At 40.4% G+C, this 12,741-nt stretch overlaps 1 protein-coding gene across 1 annotated transcript; it reads right to left on the reverse strand.

Annotated features, from left to right (window-relative positions):
* Positions 1-395: 395 nt before the first annotated feature.
* On the reverse strand, positions 396-2,438 carry LOC129657204 (polyadenylate-binding protein 4-like). Its single transcript, XM_055587454.1, is given in 2 exon segments — positions 396-738; positions 741-2,438. Coding segments are annotated over 2 exon segments (1,947 nt in total). The 3' UTR covers positions 396-489.
* Between the last annotated feature and the right edge of the window lie 10,303 nt (positions 2,439-12,741).

The raw sequence follows: 12,741 nt of genomic DNA on the forward strand, positions 1-12,741 counted from the left end.
TATGTTTTAAAAGGAATTTGCTGATTCCAGTAATTAGGAAGTAGGTGGAGAAATCTGGCTTTAGTTACATTTGATTCCAGGAGCTCAAATTATGCCAATAGTTATCTCTCTTTCTCTCTTTCTCATTCATTATTGTTTCCATTCTCTTTTTTACATTCTTTTTTTTTTATGGAGATTTTTTTCTTTATTGAGAACTTAAGACTTGGGTACATCAAATAAAACCAATTTCTTGGGAAAAAAAAATCAAAACCCACAATAGAAAAAAAAAAAATGTTAACACTGTCTGGGCCATAGCAGAACCCAGAGAATACATTCTTTAAATTGAAATATTCTAGGTGCTTCATAATTGACCTTTTGATACAAAATGAGCCAATAAATTTGCAAATGGGGTTCTTGGTGTTGAGGTCCATGGAACAAGCTAGGAAGTCTTCAAACCTTGAGCTAAATTCCATGAGAGTTTATTTGGCTTTTGAATAGGTTCATCCTTGTCTAAGAGGTAGCAGCAGCAACAGCGTCCACCTTCTGAGCAGCTTCTTTCTTGGCATGATGAGCCTGAAGGACCTCCACAGCCTCCTCCACCTTGGAGCAGAGAGACTCGGGGGACTCCAGCATGTGCAGCAACTCCGAGCTGTTGATCTCCAGCAGCATCCCAGTTATCTTCCCAGCCAGGTTCGAGTGCATCATCTGGATGAGTGGGAACAGACGTTAACCCAGCATCTGCTTCTGTTCCTGGGTGGGGAGGGAGTTGCTGTGGCCAGAATGGAGGCGGTCAGCGGCTCCTGCCCCTGAACGTGGACCGCAGGCGGGGGTGCCTGCAGGGGCTGGATGGCAGGGTGAGGACTGCGGATGCTGGAGGCATATTTATAAGGTGCAACAGCCCAAGGAGCAGTGGCAGCAACAGCAGCACGAGGCGCTAAGTTCTGCACAGCTGTAGGAACACCTCCAGACTGGCAGCTTTTAGTCAGCCCTTGCTGGGTGGCACCAGCCCCACCAAAGTCCATAGCCAAGTGGTCAGGGCACTCAGACCCGACTCTCTGAGTGGTAGTAGGGATGCCGCCAGAAGCTGGAGCATTACCAGTTGGAGCCAGATGGCGAAGAGCTGGACGAGGCCCAGACTGGCATATAGCACTAGGCATTCCTTGGAAGCCTTGAGATCTCCCACCTTGCTGCCAGCATGGATTAGGCCTCATTTGTGCTAACTGGTTAGGTGTGTAATACAGAGGTCTTCCCTGAGTCTGTGGAACTGCTGGCACAAAGTAGCCCCCAGCTGCAGGCAGGAACTGATTTAAGATGGCATTGGTGAGCAGTGCCCTCATCCCAGCCACCTGTTGCATATACTGGTTGGTCAAGTGAGCCTTTCTCTCCTCCTTTCTCTGGGCCAGAGCGACATACAGTGGCTTGGAGCCCACGATGCATCCATTCATCTCCCTGACTGCTTTGGTTGCCTCTTCAGGGGACGAGAAGCAGACAAAGCCAAATCCTTTGCTTCTCCCATCCTCCAGCATCACCTTAGCACTGGTGATTGATCCAAAAGGAGAAAACTCTTTCCTTAACTTCTTGTCATGGATGGTTTCATCCAAGATTTTAATGTAGAGATTCACCCCCTGATAGCAACTAATCATCTCCTGCTTCAGCTGTTCAAATTTTTGCTTTAACTCGGCCTGCCACTCCACTTTCTTTTGTGCATGGCCAACGAAAAGGACCTTCCCAGTGATTTCTTTTCCATTCATCTCTTCCACAGCCTTATTGGCCTCCTCGTGTTTTTCATAACTCACAAAGCCAAAGCCTTTGGATTTCCCAATGGGATCTCTCATCACCTTGACACTTAGGGTCTTACCAAACTCTCTAAATAGCTCTTTCAGATTCTCATCATCAACCTTTTCCCCGAAGTTTTTTATGTAAACATTGGTGAATTCCTTGGCTTTGGCTCCAAGTTCAGTTTCCCGCTCTTTTCGAGACTTGAATCTGCCTGCAAACGCTTTGCAGTCGTTGAGGAGCATGCCGTTCATCTTCTCCACGGCCTTGTCGGCAGCCTCCTGGGTCTCGAAGTGGATAAAGGCATAACCCTTAGAACCGTTTTCATCACACACCACCTTGCAGGACAGAATGTTCCCCACAGCAGAAAAAGTATCATAAAGTGCCTTGTCATCTATAGATTTCTCCAGGTTCTTGATGAAGACGTTTCCCACACCAGATTTTCTCAGAGACAGATCCCTCTGAGACCACATGATTCGGATTGGCTTTCCCTTAATTACATCAAAGTTCATGGTGTCCAAGGCCCGCTCAGCATCGGCCGGCTGCTGGAAGTTGACGTAGGCATAACCCAGGGAGCGGCGGGTGATCATATAGCGGCAGGCCCAGATGGACAGCACAGGCCCTGCAGGACTGAACTTTTCGTACAGCATGGCCTCGGTGACGTCTGAGCGCAGGTCACCCATGACCTTTTTATTTATTTATTTTGCTTCAGACTCCTAGGCCCGAAAGTGGTGGAGGCTGCAGCGACCCGGGGCTGAGAGCTCTTTTTTTCATTCTTACTAGGTTCTGTTTCCTGGTGAATTATCACCTCTGTGATAATAAAAAGTTCTTGTAGAAAATGATTGCTAATAAATTTACATTAATTATATTCCTTCTTTGTAATCATAAATATTTTAGGAGAACACATACATACACATAAATAAATAATCTTTGTTCTGATATTTTATTTAACCCTCCAAAAGACTTTTTTGGATCCCTTAAGTATCCCTTCTGAAACAATATTGATCAATATTTCAGGACCATTAAGATTGGCCTGGAATGAGAAATGTGCCCAGTTTTTGTCCAGGAAGAATGGAGCACCATGATTGAAAAATCCACCCTTACTGTAAAATGGCATGGAGGAAATTTTCCAAGTTTCCAAAGAAAAGGGAATTGAAAAGGACTGTCGGGAGCAAAATTACTATAACTACCACATGTATATAACATGTTTTCATAAAACTCTTTTTTTTTTTCATATTTTTCTAATTATCTACTTCTCCCTGTCAAAAGAATAATTGAAGGAAAATGATACTGTTGTCTTTTTGATAGTTAAACATTTTCTATGCTAAGTGAGTGAATGTAAAGTGAATGAACCAACAAATGAATCATCATGATTCTTCCATTAAGAAAAAAGATAATACCGAAAATAACTATCACAACATATTTTTTCAGATGTATAATCTATCTTACATATTCTTTGGGAGACTATTTTTCTTATAAAAAGAGATTTAAGCACATTTTCTGAAGGGTCTAAAGGAGAATAAAAAACCCAAACAATATTAATAATATTAATAGAGTTTGGACAAGAAAAAAATTGATGAACTATGATTTTTATTATGTGAAAGCATGACATATCACTTGACTATCAAAAATTGCCATTTGCTTAATTTCCTATTAACTAGAAGAAATTAGGCTCATATTAAATAGATTTTCCTGGTAGCTCAGATGGAAAAGAATCTGCCTGCAATGTGGGAGACCTGGGTTAGATCCCTGGGTCGAGAAGATCCCATGGAGGAGGGCATGGCAAACCATCCCAGTAGTCTTGCCTGGAGAATCCCAATGGGTAAAGGAGCCTGGCAGGCTATATAGTCCATGGGTTGGCAAAGAGTTGTACACAACTGAATGACTAAGCACAGAACAGTTATTTCTTTAACTGCTTTTGTCAAGAAGATAATGTAAATCCCTAGAAATGATGCTATAGTTTATATAGTATAGTATATTATAGGCATATTTAATAGAGGAAGCACTGGATAACTACTAGTACATTTATTATTCTACATCTACATCTGTGTGCTCAGAAGTATCCAGCACTGTGTGGCCCTGTTAGACTAGGAAAAAGAAGTTGAAAACATCAATGGCTAAAAGACAAAGAAGGGAGAAGCCTGCAAAAATGGAATAAAGGGTGGTCCGAGGACCGGAGTGGGAATCTCAGGTGAAACAAACAGTCCTCCTGGCTAGCCCAATTTACATAGGGCAAGCTCAGGGGGAGGAAAAAAAAATATATGAAAAGAGGAGCCAAAATTGAGCCCCTCTTATCATCTCTTCTTTCGTGTTGGCCTGCCTTCATGCCTCAACGATGTATTTTCCTTTGCTTGCCAAATAAAACTGAGCTGAAATACTGGTTTGCTGTTTAAAACTGAGCTGTAACATAGCTGTAACACTGGTCTGCCATTTCAAATTTTTGCTGCAGCGAGAGAGAACTGAGGAATTTACACACTCCCCCGACAGCCCCATGAACAGCAGCCTGCCAGGTTCCTCTGCCTATGAAATTTTCCAGGTAAGAATACTGGAGTGGGGTGCCATTTCTTCCTCCAGGGGATCTCCTGGACCCAGGGATTGAACCCACATCTCCTGTCTCTCCTGCATTTCAGGTGGATTCTTTACCACTAGTGCCACCTGGGAAACCTACACTTATTATTAGCAAACTACGAAAAGAGTATTAAATCTGTCCTGTTGTTCCTTATGGAACTATCTCTACTAAGACTCTCAAATTATCATGCACATGCATTTGCAAAAATTTTAGCCAAAGAAATATGTGACATAGTAAGTGATAGCTCAGTTGGTAAAGAATCTGCCTGCAATGCAGGAGACCCTAGCTCAATTCCTGGGTTGGGAAGATCCCCTCAAGAAGGGGATAGGCTACCCACTCCAGCATTCTTAGGCTTCCCTTATGGCACAGCTGGTAAAGAATCTGCCTGTAATGCAAGAGACTTTGGTTCGATTCCTGGGTTGGGAAGATCCCTTGGAGAAGGGAAAAACTACCCATTCCAGTATTCTGGCCTGGAGAATTCCATGACTGTACAGTCATGAGGTTGCAAAGAGTCAGATGTGACTAAATGACTTTTACTTTCACATATATTATAACCTAGAAGTGAGTTTTTCCCCCAGCGAGGGTTCATTTAAATAATTTTTTTTTTTTTTTTGTCATCATAGGGGGATTTTCTTTTTCTTCTGCAACATAGCTTGTGGTGAAGAAACATTGGTGCCCACAGTCCCTGAAAGTGAAAAATGAAAGTGTTAGTTGCTCAGTCATTTCCAACTCTTTCTGACACCTTTGACTGTAGCCTGCCAGGCTCATCTGTCCATGGGATTCATCAGACAAGAATACTGGGTGGGTAGCCATTCTCCAGGGGATCTTCCCAATCAGGGATGAAACCCTGGTCTCCTGTGTTGCAGGCAGATTCTTTACGGTCTGAGCAATCAGGGAAGCAAGGAGAGATAAAAAGCACTAGGGAAGAAATGAACACCTGCAGGAGTTGTTTTGTTGTGACTAAAGAGGCACTTTGATGTTCAGCAAGAGGGAGGAATATGCAAGCAAAAGAATGTAGACAGTGATTAAAACCATGTTTCTTTGCCAGTGGGGTTTCTATACATGTTTTATCACTGTTTCTGGATGTAAAACTAGAAGGTGTGTAACCTTTGCATCCCACTGCCACAGCATTAATCTCCCCCAGAATGAAGACAGAAGGTCCCAGTGTGTGGTGCGTAGAACAGATATATTTTAATAGGCTGGAGCTTGATGCTATCACAAACAATGGCATTTGCCAAGTTTAACTTGAAATAAAATCTAATCTTACAAATAACTGAAATAGAACAAAATGCATAAAGCATCTGTTTTCAAATTACTGTATTGTTTATAAATCAAATAAGCCACTTCCTAACTCAATCAACTTGTCCTTGTGAGTTAATGGGCTGTGATATCAATCTTATACTAAAATCCATTTTGAGGTGGTTCTTATAGCTTTTAGCTCAATGTTGCTTCGCTAGAAGGGAGAGTTTATCTCCCAGAAATTTCCATGGTTCCCACTTGTTCAGAAAACTTGGATGTGGTTTGGCAAGTATGTGAACACCTAGCCTAGCATATTTGAGGACATATCTGAGGGATGTATTAGACAGCTATCATTTAGAACATAGCATACACTGCAAATTGGGTGGAAGGAAGAAGATTTTATTATCTCTTTATTTTATTCTAGTTTTGTCTGTGCTGGGTCATCATGACTGCACTCATGCTTTCTCTAGTTGCAGTGTGCAGGCTTCTCATTGTGGTGGTTTCTCCAGTGTGCTTAAGGCACATGGGCTCAGAAGTTGTTGCTCCTGGGCGTAGTTGCTTTGTGGCATATGGAATCTTCCTCAACCAGGAGTTAAACCTGTGTCTCCTGTATTGGCAAGAAGATTCTTAACCATGGGACCACCAGGGAAATCCAGGAAATAGCTTTTAAAAAAGAGCACCTTTGGGGTTCTAAGTGCTTTGCTTACAAAGTCTCATTTATTCATCCTTGATATTATTTGGATACTATTTCTATAATCATATCTCCCTTTTTACAGAAAAATAAATAAAAATGTATGGATAAATTTAAGTAACTTAATTAATAAAACTAAGTTGTATAAGAACTGAGCTATTACCCCAAATTCCATCACATAAAATATCTATCAGATAAAATAAACATCCTAAAAGGATCAGGATATCAAAAGTCCATCAAGATGTATCTTTTCTCCAATTTGGTTGTCCCTACTGCCTCATTTAATTGCTGCACTGCTACCACCTTGAAGTCCAATAATATTCAATCTAAAAATGTAATATAGCTTTTCAAGTTAAAAATCTAGCTTCTTTTAGATGTTTAGTCTCAGCCAATATGTAAACTAAATCAATACAAATTTAAACGTTATATCAGGACTGTCTTCCCATTTAAACTCTCTCCATTTTTTCCTCATTCTTTTCTTTCTTCTACTGCTCGTGCTCTCAGGATGACTATGGATTTGGGGAAAAAATTGGTATAACTTCAGAAGTTTGAGAGGTAGGAGGCTATTCTGTATCCTGTTACCTCTTTCTCCCTTGAGCCTGCTGGGATGACTGAATACACAATGACAGCTATTGTGTATTCACCTCTAATCCCTGTTCACCTGTTTTTCAAGCAACTCTCCCTCATTGTGTTGGCAATAAATGTCTCAGCTTCCTAACTTGACCTCTGATTATGGGATCTACCTATTTTGGATTTTCCCATGAAATTTCCCAGGCAACAATACTGGAATTGGTTGCCATTTCCTCCTCCAGGGGATCCTCCAACCCAGGATTGAACCTGTGTCTCCTGTGTCTCTTGCATTGGCAGGCAGATTCTTAACCATTGAGCCACCAGGGAAGCTCAGTCACATAGCTCTATTCTTAGTCAATTTGTTGATGTGCCATGGGGATATCACAAGACACATATTAATGTGTGCCCTAGTGTGTGAGTGTAAAGTATTTACATGCAAGATGGTGTACATAAATTTTTCCTGTTAGATATTAACTTATGTCTGAAGGCTTAGATTTGGGACACCATTCAAAGCAAATTTGGAGTGAAAATTCAATTCAGTGGTGCATATTGCGAGGAAGCTTCTTGTGTCTAGAGTGTCATGGACAAATCTGCTGATGAGTAACTTTAAGTGCAGAATTCACACAAGAAGTTCTTATGCTCTGGAGTTCAGCCAGCTCCCTGGGGTTCTCTAGTCATCCCTGCAGAATGGTGGCCCTGTGAGGTCAACAAGGAAGCTCCAAACAACTCTCATAATGGTCTTCCTCCCCATATTCCCCTTCACTTTTCAGCTCTTCTGTGATTCTCTCCTTAAGTTAAGAAGTATATGTGTTCTCTTTCTTGTTAGATAGGAGAGTGTTGCTGTATGCTGCATTCTCCACTTCAGGGCTTTCAGCAAAGCCTCAGTGCTCTCTCTTTAATTTCAATCTTGATTTATTAGACACAAACTAATCCAGATTCTTCAAATATCAAATCCTTATAAATCAAAAGGTGCTTTAGATCAGAGAGATCAGTCGCTCAGTCGAGTCTGACTCTTTGCGACCCCATGAATCCCAGCACACCAGGCCTCCCTGTCCATCATCAACTCCCAGAGTTCACTCAGACTCACAGCCATCGAGTCAGTGCTGCCATCCAGCCATCTCATCCTCTGTCGTCCCCTTCTCCTCTTGCCCCCAATCCCTCCCAGCATCAGAGTCTTTTCCAATGAGTCAACTCTTCCCATGAGGTGGCCAAAGTACAGGAGTTTCAGCTTTAGCATCATTCCTTCCAAAGAAATCCCAGGGCTGATCTCCTTCAGAATGGACTGGTTGGATCTCCTTGCAGTCCAAGGGACTCTCAAGAGTCTTCTCCAACACCACAGTTCAAAAGCATCAATTCTTCGGTGCTCAGCCTTCTTCACAGTCCAACTCTCACATCCATACATGACCACAGGAAAAACCATAGCCTTGACTAGACGAACCTTTGTTGGCAAAGTAATGTCTCTGCTTTGAATATGCTGTCTAGGTTGTTCATAACTTTCCTTCCAAGGAGTAAGCGTCTTTTAATTTCATGGCTGCAGTCACCATCTGCAGTGATTTTAGAGCCCAGAAAAATAAAGTCTGACACTGTTTGCACTGTTTCCCCATCTATTTCCCATGAAGTGATGGGACCGGATGCCATGATCTTCGTTTTCTGAATGTTGAGCTTTAAGCCAACTTTTTCACTCTCCACTTTCACTTTCATCAAGAGGCTTTTGAGTTCCTCTTCACTTTCTGCCATAAGGGTGGTGTCATCTGCATATCTGAGGTTATTGATATTTCTCCTGGCAATCTTGATTCCAGCTTGTGCTTCTTCCAGCCCAGTATTTCTCATGATGTACTCTGCATAGAAGTTAAATAAGCAGGGTGACAATATACAGCCTTGAAGTACTCCTTTTCCTATTTGGAACCAGTCTGTTGTTCCATGTCCAGTTCTAACTGTTGCTTCCTGACCTGCATACAGATTTCTCAAGAGGCAGATCAGGTAGTCTGGTATTCCCATCTCTTTCAGAATTTTCCAGTTTATTGTGATCCACACAGTCAAAGGCTTTGGCATAGTATATAAAACAGAAATAGATGCTTTTCTGGAACTCTCTTGCTTTTTCCATGATCCAGTGGATGTTGGCAATTTGATCTCTGGTTCCTCTGCCTTTTCTAAAGCCAGCTCGAACATCTGGAAGTTCACAGTTCACATATTGCTGCAGCCTGGCTTGGAGAATTTTGAGCATTACTTTACTAGTGTGTGAGATGAGTGCAATTGTGTGGTAGTTTGAGCATTCTTTGGCATTGCCTTTCTTTGGGATTGGAATGAAAACTGCCCTTTTCCAGTCCTGTGGCCACTGCTGAGTTTTCCAAATTTGCTGGCATATTGAGTGCAAAAGGTGCTTTAGTTCTAAGTTATTTCACTTTCTGTGACTTAAGAAAAAAAAAATGCAGAGAAGCTATACTGAATACTTTGTAATAATATTTAATGGGAAAGAATCTGAAAAAGAACACATATAGATGCTTTTGAATTGTGGTGCTGAAGAAGACTCTTGAGAGTCCCTTGGACTGCAAGGAGATCAAACCAGTCAATCCTAAAAGAAATCAATCCTGAATATTCATTATAAGGACTAATACTGAAGTTGAAGTTCCAATACTTTGGCCACCTGATGTAAAGAGCTAACTCATTTAAAGAGACCCTGATGCTGGGAAATATTGAAGGCAGGAGGAGAAGTGGGTGACAGAGGATGAGACGGTTGGATGGTATCACCAACTCAATGGATATGAGTTTGAACAAACTCCAGGAAATAGTGAAGGATAGGGAAGCTTAGCGTGCTGCAGTTCAAGGAATCACAGAGTCAGATGTGACTTAACAACTGAACAATAACAACAACAACAACCACAACCACACACACAGAGACACACACACACACATATATATATGAGTGTATATGTATACATATATACATGTATATATACATATATCTGAATCACTATAGAATCTAACACATTAAGAGCAAAAATTCGCTTAGAATTTAATGTAACATTTTTTTTCCAGGCTGTATCTGTTCTCAATATAGAGTAATAAATGACAATACTCTAGTAGATGCTAGTCATAGGACAGTAGACATAGAAAAAGAAAGCTTATGGTTTAAAATGTACAAATAGTATTCCTTACATGTGCAAAAGATCTTGTAAGTATTTGGAAAATGCCTAGCGTTCAGTAATTTTTTTACCTATTTTTTCTGCTATGTTTTGACGTCCCTTTGTTTTGACTGCCATCTGTCTGCCAGATTCACTTGATTCTGTTATTTCCGCTCCTTAAGATTTGGACTTTCACTGGTGACCTGTGGCAATCTAGTTAGGTCTGTGTATTAATTGGTTTCCAGAATCTGGAAGTCATCTTGTCTCATTTGAAACTTATTTCTGATAACAGTGAGGAGGAGTGAAGTATCTTTTAAAGAAACACATCATTGTAAACATTATATATATATATATAATATATATATATATATAATATATATATATATGTGTTTATATATATATGTTTAAATATATATAAAAGAGACTTGAAAAATATTTTCATGGACTCAAATCTTGATTCATTTTTATATAAATTAATTCAATTCTTTAATAAAGTTCCTACTGTGTGTTACAATGAGTCTGATTTTCTGGTATATAGCAGAGAAGCAGACAGAAAAATATTTTACTCTTATTCCTTCATTCTAGTAAGGCAAACAGATACCAAGGAGATTAAAACATGACAATTTCAGATAGTGACAATGAACATAAAAATTAGCCAAGATACTTAGCTAGAGAATTACATGATATTTCTGAGACAGTGATTTTCAGAATCATGCTGCCATTAAATAATAAATTCTAGGTAATGATAATGAAGGTTATAGTGAGATTTAAATTCCTACTGATTTTAAATTATGATGAATTGGAGGAGTAATTATTTTAGGAGAATGTCTTCATAATTGCTTATAGTTATAATATTTATAAAGAGTGTTCATTCAGAAACCTAGCATGGCCACAATTTATTTCCTGTTCAAGAACACAATATTATAAATTTACCTCAACTTAGAAGATTATCACTCTACTAAACATTAGAAGATTATTCACCCATCAATTTCCTTGGAAATTATTAATGAAGTTAAGCTCCTATGACAAAATAGCACAGACTGCATGGTTTATTTATTTTCTCAAAGAAATTTATTTTCTCACACTTCTGGAAGCCCAAGCTCCAAATGCCAGCAGAGCAGCTTCTGGTGAGACCTCTCTCCTTGACTTGCAGATGGTGCCCTCTCAGTGTCCTTACATGGCCTTTTCTCTGAGAGGGTATGCAGAAAGATTGAGAGAGAGATATCTTTGGTGTCCTTTTTCATGATAAGGCCAACAATCTTATTGCATTAAGACCTCACTCTTCTGTTATTACAGTTTCACTAATCTAAGATACATCACTCCGTTTTTAATGCCCATGATAACATCCAATGTTTTCTCCTTCATTAATGATAGAAGGAATAATTCAAACTACTTGAGAATATTGCCTTGACCCTGCGGAAAATAGCCATAAGTCTTGTATTTATCCTTACATTTCTTTAAGATTGTCTCCTACAAATAATTTCCCTTAAATTCCCTTGGCTTCCAGTTAATCAAATTCTCAGTAATTTTAATATAAAAATTATGTATACATGTGGAATGGGGCTGCTGCTGCTCAGTCGCTTCAGTCGTGTCTGACTCTGTGCGACCCCATTGATGGCAGCCCACCAGGCTGCCCCATCCCTGGGATTCTCCAGGCAAGAACACTGGAGTGGGTTGCCATTTCCTTCTCCAATGCATGAAAGTGAAAAGTGAAAGTGAAGTTGTTCAGTCCTGTCTGACTCTTAGCGACCCCATGGACTTCAGCCTACCAGGCTCCTTAGTCCACGGGATTTTCCAGGCAAGACTGCTGGAGTGGGTTGCCATTGTCTGCTCAATGATTGATACATAAATGTGTTGCAACAAATGAAGGTATGCAGATATCCTAATAGGATAGACCTTATAGATATTTATACTAGGAGCACACTGAAAACATTTTCTTTCTTTAATGTTTTCATTGATGCAACTAGGTCACTTACTTACTATACTGTGTTAAGCAATGAAATATGCCAAGCATCACTACAAACAAAGCTGATGGAGATGACGGAATTCCAGTTGAATAATTTAAAATCCTGAAAGATGATGCTGTTAAAGTGCTGCACTCAATAAGCCAGCAAATTTGGACAACTCAGCAGTGGCCACAGGACTGGAAAAGGTCAGTTTTCATTCCAATCCCAAAGAAAGGCAATGCCAAAGAATGCTCAGACTACCGCACAATTGCACTCATCTCACATGCTAGTAAAGTAATGCTCAAAATTCTCCAAGCCAGGCTTCAGCGATACATGAACCATGAACTTCCAGATGTTCAAGCTGGTTTTAGAAAAGGCAGAGGAACCAGAGATCAAATTGCCAACATCCACTGGATCATGGAAAAAGCAAGAGAGTTCCAGATAAACATCTATTTCTGCTTCATTTACTATGCCAAAGCCTTTGACTGTGTGGATCACAATCAACTGTGGAAAATTCTGAAAGAGATGGGAATACCAGCCTACCTGACCTGCCTCTTGAGAAACTGATATGCAGATCAGAAAGCAACAGTTAGAACTGGACATGGAACAACAGACTGGCTCCAAATAGCAAAAGGAGTACATCAAGGCTGTATATTGTCACCCTGCTTATTTAACTTCTATGCAGAGTACATCATGAGAAATACTGGGCTGGAAGAAGCACAAGCTGGAATCAAGATTGCCGGGAGAAATATCAATAACCTCAGATATGCAGATGACACCACTCTTATGGGAGAAAGTGAAGAGGAACAAAAAAGCCTCTTGATGAAAGTGAACGAGGAGAGTGAAAAG

This window comes from Bubalus kerabau, chromosome 7 (assembly GCF_029407905.1).
Source record: "Bubalus kerabau isolate K-KA32 ecotype Philippines breed swamp buffalo chromosome 7, PCC_UOA_SB_1v2, whole genome shotgun sequence".
Classification (NCBI taxonomy): domain Eukaryota; kingdom Metazoa; phylum Chordata; class Mammalia; order Artiodactyla; family Bovidae; genus Bubalus; species Bubalus kerabau.